The following is a 19,096-nucleotide window of genomic DNA, read 5'->3' as shown; positions in this document are numbered from 1 at the left end:
AGGAAGGGAGAGGTAGAGAGAGAGAGAGAAACATCAATGATGGGAGAGAATTATTGATCGGCTGCCTCCTGCACGCTCCCTATTGGAGATCCAGCCCACAACCCCGGCCTGTGCCCTGGCCGGGAATCAAACTGTGTCCTCCTGGTTCATAGGGCACCGCTCAATCACTGAGCCACTCCGGCTGGGCCGTGCAGACACTTTTGTTCACATGATTATTTAACATTTAGTCACAATAAACCCATCCCATTTTACTGATTTAACAGCTGAGATCCTAAAACTATCTGGCTCTTGAGAGTGAGCCACGAGATCCCTGTCGTTTCCACTGTCAGGGAAATGGATCTCAATTTTCTGCAAGAGGGTTGGGCAGCTTTGAGTCATTTGCCACCTTTGCCACACATTTCTTCCTACTTCAGGGCCTTGCATCTTTCTTTCTTTCTTTCTTTCTTTCTTTCTTTCTTTCTTTCTTTCTTTCTTTCTTTCTTCTTTCTTTCTTTCTTTCGTGTGTATATTTTGATGATTTAGAGTAGAACCCATCTAAGTATATGGTCCTGACAAAGGGCAGCCATTGCTCCATAAAGAAAGAGCCGCTTTGTTCTTCCTGCCTACTGATGAGCCACCCTCTTCTCCTCCAGCCCCACTGCAGACTTCACAGCCTCCAGCCACATCCTCCTGCTGAGTGAGTCACGGAGAGAACAGGAATCAAGCCACCTGGCTTCTTTGAAAGTTTGGTTGTTTTCACCATTGATAGAAAGATGGAGGCTCTGAATGCAAAAAGATGGTCCTAAGTTCATCTGGGGCGAGGACTCATTGGTTCCTTCCTTCACCAGACAAGCATCCCTAGAAGCTCTCTGTGCCCCAGGAGTATAACCTCACTGTGAGCAGGTCTCTGCGTGATGGCCGCCCCTCAGGGCCCCGTAGCTAAGAGCACCAGCTCCAGGTCCCCTGAGAGGATCAGAAAGCTTCCAGGCAGAGCAATGGCCTTTGTTCTGGAGATGGAGTTGGGAGGTGGAGGTGAAGAGCAGTGGAGCCAGGAAAGACATCCATCCAATGGAGGAGTGGGCCAACCAGAGCCCCCCAGCCCTGGGCAGGGAGTCGGATGGTTGGACTCATGGGAAGAGCTCAATGCCAGGCCGTGTGACAGCTGCCCGTGGGGAGAAAGATCCTGAAAGCGGCGAGAACCGAAGGAAGTATCACGGGAATAATGCAGGGTCAATGTGTGGGGCCCGGAAGCAGGCTGCTGGCAGGGAGGATGGGACAGCTTAGGCATGGAAGGTATAGTCATGGGGGTGAGCACAGAGCAGGGGAAGCACTGGACATGCGGGTGAGGACTTAGGGGGTGTCGATGGGGATCCTTACATTTTGAAGGGACAGGGATGCCCTTGACTGAAATGAGGACAGATGACAATGACCTCTGTTCGGTGAGAAGGTTATACGTTTAATTTCAAATGTGTTGACTGGAAGATCAAGTCTTACGTTTGTTGTGCTCTGCCTTGGAGCCCAGAGGGAGGCCATGGTTTAAACGGAAGGAAATCCCACAGAGACTCTCTGAAGAAAGGAGGTTATGGGAGCTCAGAGGCCCACCTGCCTCTTGGAATTGGCAGCACTGGCATTCTTTTCTTTGGAGCCCCTTTCTGTCTTCCTTCCCTTTAAAAAGTAACTGACGTTTAAAGGTGAAAATGACTTTACAAGAAACCACATTGGCGCTGCTCCATGCCTGCTGTTATCCACAGCTGGGTGGTGGCTGGCACTCGTGGGACTTTGATTGTGCGTCTCATGCTTGCAAGTCCTTGGGCTCATCTGGGGTTAACTTCATCAGTTTATCCACACAGAGCAGGATGAGGGTGAGAAACCAGAGGCTCCAGCCAACAGCGGCCGCGATCCAGCCGTACTCGTCCACTCCAGCGTGGCAGCACCGGGATGCTTGTGGGCAAAAGTCCACATCTGGGGGAAGAGAGCATCACATTAGCCCGCCCTGTCTCCAGTAGTCATAACAACAAGACAATAATAATAATACAATAGCTAATCTTCACGAAAACATGCCACGTGCTTTGCTAGAAGCTCTACACACGTTACCTTATTTATTCCCTGTAAAGTGATAAATAAGGTGTGGCTGTTATTCCCATTTTACATGAAGACTCTCAGGCTGTAACTTGCCCAAGGTCATGGGTTGGCTGAGCTAGAACTGAGAGGCAAGTCTGCAGGACTCCAAAGCTGTGTTCTTATCCTCGACACATTCTTGCCTGTTCTTCTTCTTTTTGAGTGCCCAGAAGTGAACACATTTGGTCATTCAATGAGGGCAGATGAAAGGAAGCCAGACTTAGAATATACAGCAGGACTTCCTGTTCATTAGACATCTGTAATAGTGGTTGCTTTATCAAGTACTGCCCTCCTTGTGGCTGGAGGTTTTCAAGTAGAGAAGAACAGAAACATGCAAAGGGTGTGAAAATGAAGCTCTTGCCTCTGGCAGAGGTAGGACTAGCTGAGTTTTGTGGTCTCTCCGCTGGCAAACATCTACTAGTCTTTGAACTCAGGGCATCTTTGGCTCCTGTCGGGGGATGAGTCACTAAAGCTATCTGAACCAAAGGTTGTGAGCTTAGATGGGGGACAAGGCTGAGATAGCTTTTGGACGGACTCTGCAAACCACGCCAGCACCCAGCGAGGCCAGGCCAGCACTCAGCCACCCCACGCCGATGAACAGAAAGCCAGGAGGCTTACGTTTCCCTCCCAGACCCAGGGCTGGTTCTGTCTGGGACAGTTGGCAGAAGCTTACTGTGGCACTGTTCCAGAGCCTCAGGATCTGGGTGGTGGTTGTTGGTCAAGGTTGAGTTGTTGCCACTGCTTGTTTCTGGGGAAAAAAGACAGTCTGAGTAAATTAGTAGTGAGTACTATGAAAGTATTATAGACGTTCCAGTCTAGACTTCATGCAACAAAGCCAACCCCTAAATTGTACCCCCCTGCCCCCTCACCCTGCCTCGCCCCAATTCAGATGTTGAAGTCCTAATTCCCCAGTAATGAATGCATTTGGAAATAAAACATTTAAAGAGGTCTGATAAAATGGGGCCATATGTGTGGGCCCTAATCCAATATGACTGGGGTCCTTATAAGAAGAGGAGAAACACAGGGATGTACAAGCAAAGGAAAACCATGTGAGGACACAGGAGGGAAGCCTCAGAAGAAACCAACCCTGCAGACACCTTGATCGTGGACTTCTTTGTTACGGCAGCCCTAGCAAACAAACACTCCCCTTTCCCTCTTGTGGTCTGTTCTCTCTCAGAGGTGCTTTATTTCCACATTGTCCCTTACCCAGGCCTGCTGTCTACAGCTTCCCAAACACTCTACCTAATTAGCTGCTTTCTATGCAAATAGACACATAGAAAAGTTTTGTTTTTTTTTTTTTTTTAGTAGATAGTAGCACACTTATTTAAAAATCTGAAGCATCTTTCCATAACTATCTTTAAGTTCCTCCAAAACTTTGAATAGCCTGGCCTGTGTGGTACAGTGGTTGAGTATTGACCTATGAACCAGGAGTCACGTTTGATTTGTGGTCAGGGCACATGCCCAAGTTGTGGGCTCGATATCCACTGGGGGGCATGCGGTAGGCAATCAATGATTATCTCACCATTGATATTTCTATCTCTCTCTCCCTCTGCCTTCCTCTCTCTGAAGTCAAGCAAAATATATTAAAAACAAAACTCTTGAACAAATAGACATTGAAATCTGACCTTGATTTCTGACAAAGATACTAGTATTATTCAGCAAGACATGAAAGTGTTTATCGGGGGTGGGGGGGGGGAATGTAAACACCATACTAGCAAATCTAGATGTTGCTAAAATATGCAGCACTTCAAATTGTCCCTTGATTAAGAAGCAGAGAGCCCAATGATAAAAGGAACTTCGGCAGGAATTCTTACAGTTGTATCAGAGTTTGAGGGGTTAGCTGGGGTATTGAAGACGAACAGGAGGGTCTCCAAGGAAGAAAACCACTGCCCACGCTCCCTCTGACAACAGCATAAGAGGAGGGGATCTCCATCTGTTCGGTCCCACACGGCCACCACTGGTGACTATTTAAATGTTTAAACAATTAAGTTAAAAATTCAGCTTCTTGGTCAGATTAACTACATTTCAAGTGCTCAATCCCCATATGGGGCTGGTGGCTTCCATAATGAAAGCACAGCACAAATATGCAGAATTTCATCAGGAAAAAAAAAAAAAAAAAAAGTTCTGTTAGTGCTAATCTACAATAGGTAGAACAAGACCATGAGACCAGTTTTGAAGACTCTTTCTGGGAACTATATTGCTGTTCAGTCTGCTTGTTGGGAATGCAAAAACGTAACACTGGTTTGGAAGCACTCAAGGCCCCCACCAGGTCAGCGTGTCCTTCAAAGGCGCTTGGTGTCGCGCAGCCGAAGTTAGGAGGAAACGTCTTGACTAGCCAAAGCCACCGAATTGCTGCTCAGACTAATTTTATGCCACCTACCCCCACGCCGCTCCAGTGTCCTGGCCAAAGTAGAGTCATTGCCTTGATGCAATCTGATTGTTACTGTAAATTATTTACAGCCAAATGGCTTAGAGCTTGGTCTTAATTTGTTTTGGAGAAATTGATACCTCAACATTTTAATGTCCCTTATGACCGAACTAAATTCCTTGGCCCTGACCTTCACCTCCCCTCTACCCTTGGATGGAAGTGGACCCTGTCTAGAACAAGGGAGTGGAAAAAACCTAGTAAGTTGGATGCTAGTATTAGGTGAAACCATATGAAATTGCCATTTATGTAGGTCTCAAGAACTGCTCAGCAATTTTATATGGCTCACACTGGGCAGCCTCGTTAGAAGTTCCTAAGAAGGATTCCCATTTATTTTTTGTTGAATGCAGTGGGGCTACGTTGGTTAATAAAATTATATAGGTTTCAAGCATATAATTCTATAATACAGCATCTGTATATTGTACTGCATGTTCCCCATCCCAAGTCATATTTCTTTCTATCACCATCTATCCCCCCTTTATCCTCCCCTGCCTCCCTCTGCCCCTAAGAATTTAAATACCACCCTCATAAGCAGAGCCACCCAGGGACTGGTCGCAGTTGGGGTCACTTCCAAAGTAAAGGCTGCTGGGAAGACCCAGCTCTTCAGTGCAGTTACATTTGTCAAGTTTTTTTTTTTTTTTTTTTTTTTTTTTTTTTTTTTTTTTTTTTTTGAGGCCCTATCCTAAACAAGGCACTGTGAGGATAAGCAGAAAGGAAGACATAAAACACTTTTATTGGGGGCGGAGTTATACTGGACAATGGATGTGCCAACATTCATTACGTGTTTACCATGAGTTAATTTGTTCAAAGGTGTTTACCTACAGTCGCCTCATTTCATCTTTACAACAACCCTGTATGTAAGCACTAGGATTTTCCCCGTGATATAAACAAAGAAACTGGGGCACAGAAAGGGAACGTCCTTTGCTCAAGGTCACACAGCTGGTGGGTACAAGGCAGCATTGAGGTCACAGGCTTTAAGAGCCCATACTCTCTGGACCTCCACAGGAGAGTCTGTGAAGATGAGAGAGAGAGGCAGATGCAGGCTGAAGGGGAGGAAGGATATGGGGGTGAGGTGGGGGTGAAGGTGGAGGTGGGGGTAGATGTGGGGGTGAGTGTGGTGAGGATTGGTTTTGAGACAGACTAATAGAGACAGACTCCGGGAACAGGACAGACTGTGTTCTGGGGAGCTGAGGAGCAAGATCAAAGCCAAGGGCAAGAGCCAGGAGCGTGGGAGTGTCAGGGAGGCCTCTGCATGCGGCTCAGAGCCCAGCCTGGGACATCCTGACGGATGGCCTCAGCCCCTCCAACCTCCACAAGGCACTCACCCAACCCCCCCTGTGCCCTGGGGAGATGGGAGGACGGTAGCCTGAGCTTGGCAGCTTTTATGCATTAAGGTTTTGTGAAAGTTGCAAAGAAAGCACAGGGTCCAGAGAGGGTCAGAGGCCCTTAGGGGAGCAGAGGGGCAGCGCAAAAGGAGCCTTGAGAAACTAGACTGAGTGTGGCAGCTTTTATGCATTAAGGTTTTGTGAAAGTTGCAAAGAAAGCACAGGGTCCAGAGAGGGTCAGAGGCCCTTAGGGGAACGGAGGGGCAGCGCAAAAGGAGCCTTACGAAGCTCAGCAGCCCCGGGCTCCGAGAAGGAGCCCCTGAGAAACTGCACCCAAAAGATGCCATGTTAGGTTAAGTTGGTCCCCTGCTGGGAGAGGCTCTGTGCATTGCTTTTTCCTCTCTTCTTTGTGGTGAAGGTCCACAGAGGTGGCTGCTCCTGTCCTAGCTGAGGCTGGGCGTGCATTTAAGACCCCACCCCCCCACCCCCACCCCACCTCTGCCCAGTGCTTCAGAAGAGAAAGGACTGTTTCCTCATTGTGCAGGACCAGCCAGGGCCAAAGAATACTCCTCCTTCCTTCCTTCCCCCCTCCTCCTCCCTTCCCCTTCCCAGCGTGGCCAAGAACAAAGCTCACAGTCCCACCTGTCAAGCAAGCCGATTGGAAGGAGGCGAAGACCAGGCTGAGGACCAGGGCAGCTGGGGGCGCAGGCTTCATGCTGGAGGGAGAGGCTCCTGCGGTGGAGGCGTGCTGAGCACCGGGGGCATGTGCCTGTGTGGGTCCCGTCCGGCAGGAGCTTGAAAACGAGGCCGTCAGAGGTGAATTTCTACTCTGTTTTTGGGGAAAGAAAGAGGGTGGAGCAAAGGCAGTTCAGCTGTCACACCTTTCGCTTACCTCTCGGGAAGGGAAGCCAAGCTCTGTTGGCTGGGGCAAGAAGGGAGGGGCCATGTGTGCAGTCTTCCCTGAGCTCATGCTTTGCTGGTGCTGGGAAATAAGAGGAGAGGGAGGAGGTCTGTGTGCCGCTGGGTCCTGCATCATGGGTCTGCTGCCTCGTCCACGTGCAGGTGTAGTGCTGGATTCCCTATTCTGTGTAGCCCGCTATTTCCTGAGCTCTTACCGTGTGCACTGAACTAGAGTCTGGGAATAACGACCCTCAGAACGCTTTAAGTACCCACATGCCATTGGAACACAGAGCACTGCTTCGGGAATGACTGGGGAAGGACCAAGCGCTTTTGCTCTCAGCAGCAAGAGGCCACATCTCGGGCGGGATGCCTCAGGGAGAAGGTGGCATTTGAGTTGGTCTTGAAGGATGGATAGAATTTTGACAAGCCAAGAGGGCACTGTAGGCAGAGGGGCAGGTGAGCAAAGACCCAGAGGTCAGAGATGCTCAGAGGCCCCCTCTGCCCACAGCCTGAGGAGTGTAGGTGACCTGAGGAGGAGGAAGTGGGGGGAGGATGCCTGGAGAGCTGTGAGGCTGAGTGTCTGCTGTGCCTGCCTGGGGCGGGTGGGGGGTGGAGGGAGGAGCGGATTGAAACAATCATGAGGCAGAGGGAGGCTCTGTGGAGATTTGAACTGAGGAGTAACTGGATTGGAGCTCTGCCTTCGGTCTAAAACATGTTCCTGAAAACCACCGTGGCTTTGAAAAGCATCATCCCAGGCACCTGAGACTCCATGGTGGCTAAGACAGGATCCCCACTTCCACTTCAGTGAGACCAAGCAGTGAAGGAAGAACTGAGTTGTCATATGGTGAGACTCAAATACGGGCGCCTTCCCCAGGGAGCTGGCTAGGAAGCAGCCCAGCGCTGAATGCGTGAGAGGCACGGGGACGTGACATTTGGGCTGGGTATCCCAGAGGAGGCACTTCTTAAAAATCTGCCTAAAGCTGCAGATCAGTGGTGGCTCTCTATTTTTGGCTTTAGGGGTTGGGGGCAGAAATGCTGTAGGGAGGCTAATTTCCTGGCGGCGCACAGAAATCCAGTTTAGACCCACTGCTTGGTTGAACATTCAACAATTATTGAGTAACTGTTGTGTGCTGGGCCCTTGGGATGGGGGAGGGGGGAGTCCCAAAGTGGGTAAGGTAACACAGTCTCTGTCCTCCAGGAGCTCAGGGCCCAGTAAGGGACGTGGACAAATAGACAAGGACATAAGTAATAGGTGGCGAGGCGGTCTCTGCAGATGGGGAATGTATGGAGGAGGGTTGGAGACCAGGAGACTCAGAGAATGTGTCACAGTGGAGAAGAGATTTTGACTTGAAATGGGAGAGCTGTATAGTTTTCCAGGGCAGGAGGGAGGGAACTATGTACCAGGAAATGCACATGCGACCCTCGACCCTCGTTGGGAAGTAATGACTGTCCTGGGGGCATGGGGTTTGCTGTGGTGTGTCTGGTTAGGCCAGGGACAGAGGGTAATGGTCCTGCGTGGCAGACAAAGGAACCTGGATTCTGGGACACCCTATCAGGATCTTGTGGACATCTTTGTATTTCAGAGGCGCAGACAATAGATTCACAGAGGCCAGGCCTGGATTCAGAGAGATCTTCTAAGAAGCTATTGCAAAAATCCCAGCAGAGCAAAGAGGGCTCTGACCTGGCCAGTGTTTCCCAATGGTTAGAGTGCCATCCCGGGCACTGAGGGTCTCGGGTTTGATTCCCAGTCAAGAACATGTACCGGGGTTGCAGGTTTCATCCCCAGCTCTGGTTGGGGCACATGTGGGAGCAACTGATAAATGTGTCTCTCTCGCATCAATGATTCTCTCTCTCCAGCCCTCCCTCACTTCCTCCCATTCTCTCTAAATATCAATGGGAAAAATATCCTGGGGTGAGGATTGACAACAACAAAAAGGACCCTGAAATGAGAGGCTGGACTGAGGATAGAGCAGCGGGGAACCCAAGAGGCACTTTGGAGGCTAAATCAGCAGAAGGGAATCCGGGAGAAGGCCTTCAGGATGAAAGCAAGGTGTCTGGCTGGGGTGAGGCGGTGGCCCTGAGGCCCGCCCAGGGTGCAATTCCAGCCCTGCCTCTGACTGTCAGAGTGGCCCTGGGAAGTGACATCATACATCCAAGCCTTGGGTTCTTTATCTAAAAAGTAACAGTGTTACGGCAAAGGGGTCCAGGTCCAGAGCGGGTCTGCCTAATGCCAGCGTGTGGGTTCTTGACTTGAGCAGGACAGATTTCACGGTAGGGGTGCAGGTGATTTTGAGAGCACATTTGTTAAAATCGGGGACAGTGAAACAAGGAAGGACCTAGGATAGAAGAAGCAACAGGAGAGAGAATGGGCGGAGCTGCTTTGACTCTCAAAAGAACTGGTGACCCAGAAAGAAGCTCACTACAGACTGATTCATATGCCTTTCAGCATAACGATTATTGCTTTTCTCATTTTTTATTCTTATAACTATATTTCCAGTAGGACATGATCTCACACATCTGGGGGAAATGGTAAACCACGTAGACTGATAACAAGAACAGACCCAGAGATAAGGAGCCATGGGTCAGACTGTTGGACCTCAAAGGGAGGGTGGGGATAAAAGGGAGAGATCAACCAAAGGACTTATGTGCACACATATGAGCCTAACCAGTGGTCAAGGACAATAGGGGAGTGGGGGCCTTAGTGGGGGGCGGGGGTGTTGGGGATTGGAATGGGGGTTTGAGGACAAATATGTGATACCTTAATCAATAAAGAAATTAATTTTAAAAATATAAAAAGATGGGGAAGGAGCGAGCCAAGGTGGGGCTGCTGTCAGCTCACTGGGGAGTCAGAGAAAAGGGGCCTTGGGGAGGGGAGGAAGGGGTGAGCCTGGGACAAGCTGTTGCTGCCCATTGCTCCCCTGGGGAAAATTCTCCTGGGTCCCTTAGAGTTTAGGAGATGCACGCCTGTGGGGGAACCAAATGGGGAGGCATAGGTGGGGGTGTGCTCCAGGGAGGAGAAAGGGCGCTGGGACCTTCGGTTTGCGGGTGTTTAAAGGCTGGGAGCTTAGAGGCGGGCTTAAGGGGGGGATCTCAATAGCATCTTCATCAGCTCTTCCAGGTGTGTCCTTTCAGGGTCATGGTCTCTACCGACTGGGCAGTGCCAGGTCAGGGGGTCGTTAGTCATTGCAGAAGGTCCTGGTGTCTCCTGCCTGGCATTGCTGCTTTTCTGGGCCCGAAGCTGAAGTACCACCGAGGCCGAGATGCTATCTCCAGGGAAGAAAGGGCAGGGGGTCTACATCGCTTGGCCAGCGATCTGCCAGGGGAGGAAGGTCCAGCACTAGCTGTGCCTGTTGCCAGGCATCCGGGACTTTCTGCCCCGGTGGCTTGCTGTCCCTGGCTGTAAGTTGCTCGGCCGGTTTGCTCAGCTATCTATCTCAGTGCTCCCTTTCCGCTGGCCACGGAGCTTCCCCAGCGTCTTACTGTCCTGTCTCAGGGAAGAAGCACCCGTCTCAGGAGTTGTTATCCATGTCGAGTGCTTCCCGTAGCGCTAGCTGACGGTAAGCACGTAGTCAGTATTCACGCCCACTTTAACAGAAGGGTCATCACAAATAGAAGATGTGCAAGAAAGCCACTTTTAGGGGGGAAATAACGCTACTTATGTGTTGAGTTGTTTATATCCTGTCTTGGTCCAAAAAGGGTTTAAAGGTGCCTACGTATCATTAATGAAGCTAGCTGAAATAGATTTAAAATAAATGAGAAGAAACGAGGCAAAGAGAAAGTTAGGATAGGAGCTATGAAGAGGATCCATGAGCAAGTTTAGGGCACAAAATGGCAGGCTTGTTTTCTGAGCTTTCTTGGGGGGTGCGGGGGGGGGGGGAGGGTCACATGGTCATGTCTGTGATTCACGGGCTCACAAGACAGAAACAACAGGGAAGCACAGTGCCCTTGATACCAAAGTCAGAGGGGCAGTTTCCCCAGTTCCCCCCAGAGATGGCATTACTTAAAAGGATGAAGATGCTTCTTGACATTTTCCTCCCAGCAACCCCCACAGGAAGCTCCGTAGACTGGGGCTGATTTACCCAGCAGGCTCTGGAGATCACAGCAGTGTGTGGGTTCTCTGAGATTTTCAAGAGTCAAAAATGTTTGGGCCCATGGATGTGAGGGCGATCTGGCTGCGACATCTGTCACCCCATTGATCGCCAGGGTTGATTCGGCTGATCTGGCTGGCTAGGCGGGTGTCCCCCTCCTCCCTCACCGATCCATGTGCGTCCCTCCCGAAGCTGCGCGCTCGGTTGAAGAGGACGACTTTCCCCCAAGAGGAGAGGACCGGTCTTCGGTCAAGGGTATACGAGTAGCTGCGCTCCCCTGCTAGAACCTCCAAACAAGCTCAAAAATGTTTGGGCCCAGAAAAAATGTTCTCAGATCCAAAATATGAGCAACACTGTGCAATCAAAACACTATACAAGTCATTTAAACAGAAACAGTTTCATGTAGGCTGTTGGGTACAATTGAATACGTTTGATGTGAGCAGAGAGTGTCCCTCTGAAGTGATAAGAGCCTGGGACACACAAAAGATCTAACCAGGCCCGGCCGGCGTGGCTTAGTGGTTGAATATCTACCTCTGAACCAGGAGGTCACGGTTCAATTACAGGTCAGGGCACATGTCCAGGTTGTGGGCTCAATCCCCAGGGTGGGGCTTGCAAGAGGCAGCCGATCAATTACTTTCTGTCATCATTGATATTTCTCTCCCTATCCCTTACTCTCTGAAATCAATAAAAACATATTAAAAAAAAAAAGATTTAAAATGGTCCTTCCCTGGGTTGTTACGATGATGGTTTGAATAGTGTTCACCTATCTAAGATGACAGCATCATGTTAAATCATACCAGTGGAAAAAATTCTGGATATGGTTCTGCAGAGGGCAAAGATAGCAGTCTGTCTTTTCTCTCCTTTCTTTCTCTCTCTCTCTTCCTCTCCCTCTAAAATCAATAAAAACATACCCTTGACTAAAGGTATTTTAAAAAGTTAAGCATTTTCTTTTTTTTTTTTAAATATATTTTATTGATTTTGTACAGAGAGGAAGGGAGAGAGATAGAGAGTTAGAAACATCGATGAGAGAGAGTCATCGATCAGCTGCCTCTTGCACACCCCCTACTGGGGATATGCCCGCAACCAAGGCACATGCCCTTGACCGGAATCGAACCCGGGTCCCTTCAGTCCCCAAGCCGACGCTCTATCCATTGAGCTAAACCGGTCCTGGCAAAAAAGTTAAGCATTTTCTTTACAGATCCAAGGATTTTATTATCCTACAACAGCATGGACTTGCCTGATCTCTGGTAACTCATGAATTCCCAAAGCAATGGTAACTATTTTAAAGTGTCACCATTATTCCCTATTTGAAAATATCAGTCTATAGTTAAATAGCTCCATGCAGCAGGTTACCCCACCCAGGTACATTAAAAAAATAAAAAAAAATAAAAAAAAATATATATATTACTATATATATTATTTATTTATATATTTATATATTTATTTATATATTTATTTTACTATATATATTATTTATTTATATATTTATATTTATTTATTTATTTATTTATTTATTTTTTAATATATATTATTGATTTTTTACAGAGAGGAAGGGAGAGGGACAGAAAGCTAGAAACATCGATGACAGAGAAACATTGACCAGCTGCCCCCTGCACAACCCCCACCGGGGATGTGTCCAAAACCAATGTACATGCCCTTGACCAGAATCAAACCTGGGACCCCTCAGTCTGCAGACCCACACTCTATCCACTGAGCCTAACCGGTTTTGGCACTCTTGATACATTTTATATCAGGTTTGCTCTGGAAGGTGTACCAGGAAGTTGCCTTGCTCTGAGCCAGACATGCTGCAGGAACTTTCTCAAGACATTTTTTTTTTTTAATGGTTGAGATAGGTGTTTGGTTACACATACTTTTAAAAAGTTCAGGCTAAAATGTCTGTGGCCAGGCTCCATGGTGATGGTTGGCTTGGCCAAAAGCGTGGGGCTTTAGGGCCTTTACTGGTTCCAATTTTATCCATTTTGCCCGAGAAGGAAGAGGAGGGGCCCGAGTGTTTGCTGGGCTGAAAGATTGAAAGCCAGCCACTGTGGCCTAGAATGGCCTCTGTCTATGGGAAGCATATTTTATGTTGAGGAAACCTCCCTTGTGATTCTGATAGGCCCTTCTCCTGCCTCCCCATCTTTGGGAAGAGACCACTGGCCTTGAACCTGGAGCTTGCATTTCCAGTTAAGCCATCCTGAGGAGAATCATGGCCCTCACCACACTGTGCCTGCTATTTCCTAACTTTCACGCCAAGATGGGGGTCCATGGCTCTTCCTGCACGCGGCTCTTACTTCACAAAATAATGTCAGTCTCTAGTTACTGTGGGATTGAAGCATCTAGATCTTCACCTGAGCCGCAGCTGGTTGGTGGCGGAGGTTAACCTCACTCAGTTGCCACTAGGTTATGGGTCTATAATTTGGAGAGGATGAGGAGCACCCCTGTAAGACAAATGGAGAGCTACACCGTCCAACTTTGGGACCACGCTATAGGGTTGATGAGGGTAATGAAGTGAACAAGACTTGGAGCCCGCCATTTGGAACCATTTCTGAACAGGTTCCAGAGTGATTAATTCAGCTTGCACTTAACCCACCATTGCACTAGGGGGCGCTGGGACCACTGCCTGGATTGAAGTGGGTTAACAAGAAGAATAGGACTTCCTTACGGCGAAGGCCATTTTCTATTATACTTGGGCTCTGGATATCATCCCCTCTCATCTTCTCAGAGGTGCATTTCTTAATTTCCAAATATACAGAGGTTTCCTAGTTAGTAGTCAATAGAATGAGTGAACCAAGTTTAAGAACAAACATGAATATATAGACGATTCAATGCCTTCCCAGTGCATTGAACCTTCTTTTAAAAGTCATTGTGCTTTGTCTTATTAATAAGTGGAGGCCCAGTACATGAATTCGAGCAGGGATATGGTCTGGCCATTATGCCCCCATGGGGGCCCATCTGGCTGGACTGTTGGGGTGGGGGGGATGGCATGGCAGTTGGCTGGCCAGCCCCGCTCCCAATCAGAGTGTTGGGGGCCAATCAGGAGCTGATCAGGTTGGTTGGCTGTTGCAGTGCACAACATAGCCACTGGTCGTTCTGGTCACTGGGCTTTTAGATAGATAGATAAGAACTATTTTGTCTTTGCACTGTTTCTGGCACAGAGCTCCTATTTCCAAAGTGTTTAGAGCTGACAAAAGGTGTCTTTTGTTATGTTAATGAGGTGACTTTTGGACTAAGGATGGGGACTGGTTGCCAGGGAAACCAACCACATCATTGGAACTTTCAGTCCCATCCCCTGACCTCTGGGGAGAGGAGGGAGGAGTGGAGCTGGAGGTGGAATCATCACCAATGGCCAATGATTTAATCAATCATGCCTATATAATGAAATCTCCTTAAAAACCTAAAAGGATGGGCGGGGTTCAGAGAGCATCTGAGTTGGTGAGCACAGGAAGATGGTGGGAGAGCAGCAAGCCTGGAAAAGGCATGGCACCTGTGTGGCTCCTCCCCATACCTTGCCCTATGCAGGACTTGCACCTGGCTGTTCCTGAGTTATTTCCTTTTATAATAAGCTAGAGACCTAGTGCATGAAAATTCATACACTGGATGGGGAGGGGGGGGTTCCTCAGTCTGGCCAGCCCCCTCTCATAGTCTGGGAGCAGGGGTGGGAGGCAACGTGGCGATCAGGGCAAGGTGACTCTCCATCACACCTCTGCTGCTGCTGCCACTGCCAACAGCGCAAGTCTTGGCTGGCCCTGGTTACCTGAGCCTCGGGCAGCCCTGGGTGGCTAGGCAGCCACCATCCGAGGCTTGCCTGTGCATTGGGTTGGCCCTGGGCTGCCCCAGTGGGGCTGAAGAGACTGGGTGCCACCATCTTGTGGCTGCAGGTGCTGCCATCTTTGAGGGTTGGACAGTCAATTAGCATATTCCCTCCTTATTGGCTGTGGGTGTTGCCATCTGTACAATGGTGTGAGGGTCAATTAGAATATTCCCTCTTTATTAGATAGGATTGGTAATCTAGTGAGTAATCGGGTTTCCTGACTTTTATGAATCTTTCTAGCAGATTAAGGGATTGTGGGAATGGCTGATTTATAGCCAGCTGGTCAGAAATAGAGGTAACAACCTGAACTTGTGATTGGCATCCTGAGTTGGAGGGGGTTGTTGGAACTTCTAATTTGTAGCAGTTGGCCAGAAGCACAATAACTTGGCTTGTTACTGGCATCTGAAGTGGAGGGCAGTCTTGTGGGATTGAGCTCTTTACCTGTGGAATCTGATTCTGTCTCCAGAAAGATAGTGTCAGAATTGAGCTGAATCTCAGACACCCTCCTGGTGTCCGGGATTGCTTGTTGGTGAGAAAAAGCTTTGCCTCCTCCATACACATGTTGGAATTGGATCCAGGAACTCTTTTCACCCTTTTTATCTCTATTAATGCTTTTTGCCACAACATTTACTTTGCTTGATATTATTACTATAGTGATACCACCTTTCTTTTGCTTAGTTTTGAATGCTATATCTTGTCCCATCATTTCTTTTAACTTTTCTAAGTCCTTATTATGTTTTATGAAAGAGACATCTAGAAAATGCCTAAAGAAAGTTGTCATTTTTTCGTTGTGAAGGGACTGAAGTTCATGTTGATGAAAACATATTGGCAGCTGCAGCAGCTGGCAGTGGCAGCAGCAGTGGGGTAATGGGGGACACCTTCCCCTGATCAGCCTGGTTGCCTCCCGAAGAGGGAGGCCAAAATGAGGCTCCCCTGTGGGGAGTGGGCCTAAGTCATCAGAAGGACATGAATTCTGAGGGTTCCTGGACTGTGAAAGGGGCAGGTACAGTCCAGGAATCCTCAGGGGACGAATTTCATGCACTGGGCCTATAATTTTAGAATAACATTTAATTATTTAGAAAAAACATTTGCCACATAATACAAACATAAATAGCAGGATATAAAACTATGTACTCAGTATGGTTCCAGTTTTATGATGCACACACATATACAAAGAGAAAAGTTTGTAAAGCATCCTACCCAATGTTCGTAGTGGTTATATCTAGAATATACAATCTGAGATGATTTTCATTTTCTTCTTTACACTTTTTTTATGCCCTTCAAATTATCTAGAATGAATCTATATTATTCTTAAAATCAGTAAATAAAATGAAGTTAATACATTTTTTAAAAGAATATTTCACAGGAAAGCAATATAAATTACATTTTACACTCTATCTGGTTGGAGAAACATTTCAATGTCAGGGAATCTTCTTTTCTATTAAAAAGAAATCTTAAGTGTAAGTCGTATATCGTGCAGAGAACTACTATTGAGAACCTTTGCTTTGGGTGTCCAAGATGTACAATAGAGTATACAGACACACCCAGGAATGTTCAAGACCTAGAGAAGATTAGAAATATGACACAGAAAAAACACATAGCATCGCAGTGTTGGAATGTGACTAGAGGCCATCTGCCCCAATCCTTAAGCTAGTAAGAATGCTTTTCTGCACAGAAAGTCATATGTTAAAAGAGTTTGGTATGGTTGCATTTGACCTCTCCTGCCTCTCAAAGTTGTTGCTTGGATTCTGCTAAAAAACCTCAAGTCTTCCTTCCTTAAGGCAGACAGATCCACTGTGGGGTAGCTCTAGCTGTTAGAGAAGTTAGTTACTAGCATCAAACAGGTAAGGGCATTTTAAGGTGAAGTTAATAAACAGTGGAAGGGGAGGATCTGTTCAGCTCCAGGACTCTGTGATTGGCAATCTCTGGCTCCTTTCAATGTCCACTCTTACTATTTGGGCAAAATATTTCTGTTGGCACAACAGTGCTTGTGGTCAGATTTATTTTTTGTTTGATAAACAGAGATGTGTATTCTCAAAAGAGTAATTTTAAGCTAAAGTTTTTGGGAAATGAGCTGCATGCTTGTGGTCAACAATCAGCCAATTATTTTTCCAGTTTTGTCCACATGAAACGAAAAAGGACCAGGGAACCAAATCAGAGATTGTTGGTCCTCTCTTCCCAACACCAGCTTCTTTCTCAGTCAACACACTCACCCTGAGTCAGGAATACTGGATTCTAGTTTTCTGTTGTCACTTCCTGTGTGACCTTGGGGGAAGTCACATAACCTTGGTGATGATGCCAACTGAGATATGGCAGGGGCTCTCTGGGAGGGGGACACATGGGGAAAAATCTAGGGAGATGCTGCTTTCAATTCTAATATTTTTTTTTTTTGAGGGGAAAATTCCTTCTTGATAAATAGGTTACAGTAAAATAATAAAGTGATGGTTTTTGGGGGAATAAAAACTCAGTCTTAGTGTCTCTCCACCTTGCCTCTAGCTGTTGGCTTCTGCCTTCATACCAGTATCTTTGGATGATGAGACCTTGGTGGACATGCCAGCCTTTGGGGACCTCTGTCTTCCTGGGCAGTGGTCCAGGTACCATCTTGGAATCACCGTCTTTAGGAGCAGCAGCCATTTTGGCTTTCAACCCTTTCCTGACACCCTGGGCAGTGGGCTCTTTAAGGACCTCATTCCCCGCCTTCTTTTTGGCTGGGACGTCACACCGTTTTCACCCTTTGGTGACTGTGAGTTTTGAACTCTTGAGTCCCAGCTTTGGTTTTCCTGTGGGCCTTGGCACCTGGGCTGTCCTTTTGGCCTTTAACCTTCGACTTCCCATGTGGCCTTGTCTGGCTGTTGGGGGGCCTTCCTGGCCTTGCCCACTCTTGCCTTTTCACCCTTAGTCTGGCCACCTTTCTTGGGGCCCTTCTCCTTGGCCTCACCCGGTCTCCCAGGGGGCCGACCCAGTGGCTGTGTTCCAGGGCTGGGTGTGTGTGTGTGTGTGTGTGTGTGTGAACTAATTTGAAGCTGGCCTCCCTAGCCCTGGAGTTAATGGACCTGATGAGGAGACTGCACTGCATGCCAGTGACCAAGGCCCACTCCAGCAGGTACTTGAGCCGGAAAGTGCCCACCATGGGGTACTTCTGCAGGATGTACACCTTGATGGCCATTACCGAGGTGCCCTGGCGCTGCTCCCCCACCTGCAATGCCTCCAGCACCGTGCTCAGCATGAGTGGGTTGTGGCATGGTGGTGGGACAGCATGAAGGCGCGGACCATCCAGAGGTGGAGGTTCATGGAGGTTAGTGAGGCCAAGGAGATCAAGGTGTCACTGGAGGCCAAGCTCCCGGGAGCCATTATACAATACAAGCTGACACAGATGCAGAAGTCAACCTTCAATTCTTTGGGGAAGACCTTTGTCTGGGGTCCTGGGAGATCCACAGAAAGGGATGTTAAGTCCTCTGTGAAACCATGAAAAGACCCTCAGAGCTAGGAACCCTGTGTCCTGTTTCCAGCTCTGAACTAATTGGTTGAATCACCAAAGGTAAATCCTTTCACCTCCCTGGGGTTGTTTCTGCATCTCTACAGTACAGGGATTGGGCTCTGGCCTGGTAGCTCAGTTGGTTAGAGCATCGTCCAATATACCCAGAACGTGGGTTTGATGCCTGGTCAGGGCACATACAAGAAGCAACCAGTGAGTGCATAAAAAACCGGAACAACAAATCAATATTTCTCTCTCTCCCTTCCTCTCTCACTCTAAAAATCAATCAATAAAATTAAAAATAAATCAATAAAGGGTTGGATTAGATGATCTCAAAGTTTTCTTCTAATGATAGAATTCTATGTCTGTGTGCTCAGTACATTATGCTAAAATGAGAAAGAAGAGATACATACAAATAAAGTATTTCCTTACCTATAGAAAGTAGGAGCAAAAATTGTGCTAAAAAGGAATTCCCTAGAAGAGTCTGGAATAAATATTATTATAGAAAAGGCAAAGAAGTGGGAGATGCTCCCAAGTGAAAAACGGTGACAAACTGGGAGGCATCCTGTTTGCATCCTGTTGTCTTAACAGGGAAACTTTATTTTCCTCAGTCTTGCTCCCAGTCGGACTGTCCCCAATGACGACAGGGACAAAAGGGACATAAAGTGTCTCTGCTCTGGAGAGGAGATAAACAGAGAGACAAGACCAAGACATGCGAGGGTGGGGGAGAGGGAAGTTGCAGGGCTCCGCCTTGGGACATCTTCTAAGCAATGAGGTGGCCGTGTGCTGGGCAGGAGATGGTGGGACGGATGGAGACTAGAGGAGGAAGCAGCTGTCAGGGAGAGCCACGGGAAGGCTTCCTCTCGGTGCACCATCTAGAGTAGGGGTGTCGAACTCAATCAGAGAAGGGGCCAAAATCTAAAATCCAGCCTAAATCGCGGGCCGAATGGTTTCCTGAACAGTCATAAACTGTCA

At 48.0% G+C, this 19,096-nt stretch overlaps 1 protein-coding gene and 1 pseudogene across 2 annotated transcripts; both read right to left on the bottom strand.

Moving 5' to 3' along the window:
* Positions 1 to 504: 504 nt before the first annotated feature.
* On the bottom strand, positions 505 to 7,201 carry TMEM213 (transmembrane protein 213). 2 transcript variants are annotated; one of them, XM_045577196.1, is made up of 4 exons: positions 6,740 to 7,201; positions 6,490 to 6,641; positions 2,771 to 2,845; positions 505 to 1,941 (listed from the first exon to the last, which is right to left on the bottom strand). In XM_045577196.1, the coding sequence occupies exons 2-4, from the start codon at positions 6,560 to 6,562 to the stop codon at positions 1,772 to 1,774; spliced, it is 318 nt and encodes a 105-aa protein (XP_045433152.1). In that variant the 5' UTR covers positions 6,563 to 6,641; positions 6,740 to 7,201; the 3' UTR covers positions 505 to 1,771. The 2 variants fall into 2 exon arrangements, with proteins under 2 accessions (XP_045433152.1, XP_036279865.1); XM_036423972.2 differs by lacking the exon at positions 6,740 to 7,201 and having other exon boundaries at positions 6,490 to 6,662.
* Positions 7,202 to 16,922: 9,721 nt separating this feature from the next.
* LOC118714555 lies at positions 16,923 to 17,997 on the bottom strand (annotated as a pseudogene).
* Between the last annotated feature and the right edge of the window lie 1,099 nt (positions 17,998 to 19,096).

The sequence above is a fragment of the Pipistrellus kuhlii genome, unplaced genomic scaffold (genome assembly GCF_014108245.1).
Source record: "Pipistrellus kuhlii isolate mPipKuh1 unplaced genomic scaffold, mPipKuh1.p scaffold_m20_p_10, whole genome shotgun sequence".
Taxonomy (NCBI): Eukaryota; Metazoa; Chordata; class Mammalia; order Chiroptera; family Vespertilionidae; genus Pipistrellus; species Pipistrellus kuhlii.
This window is presented reverse-complemented; position numbering and strand designations above follow the sequence as displayed.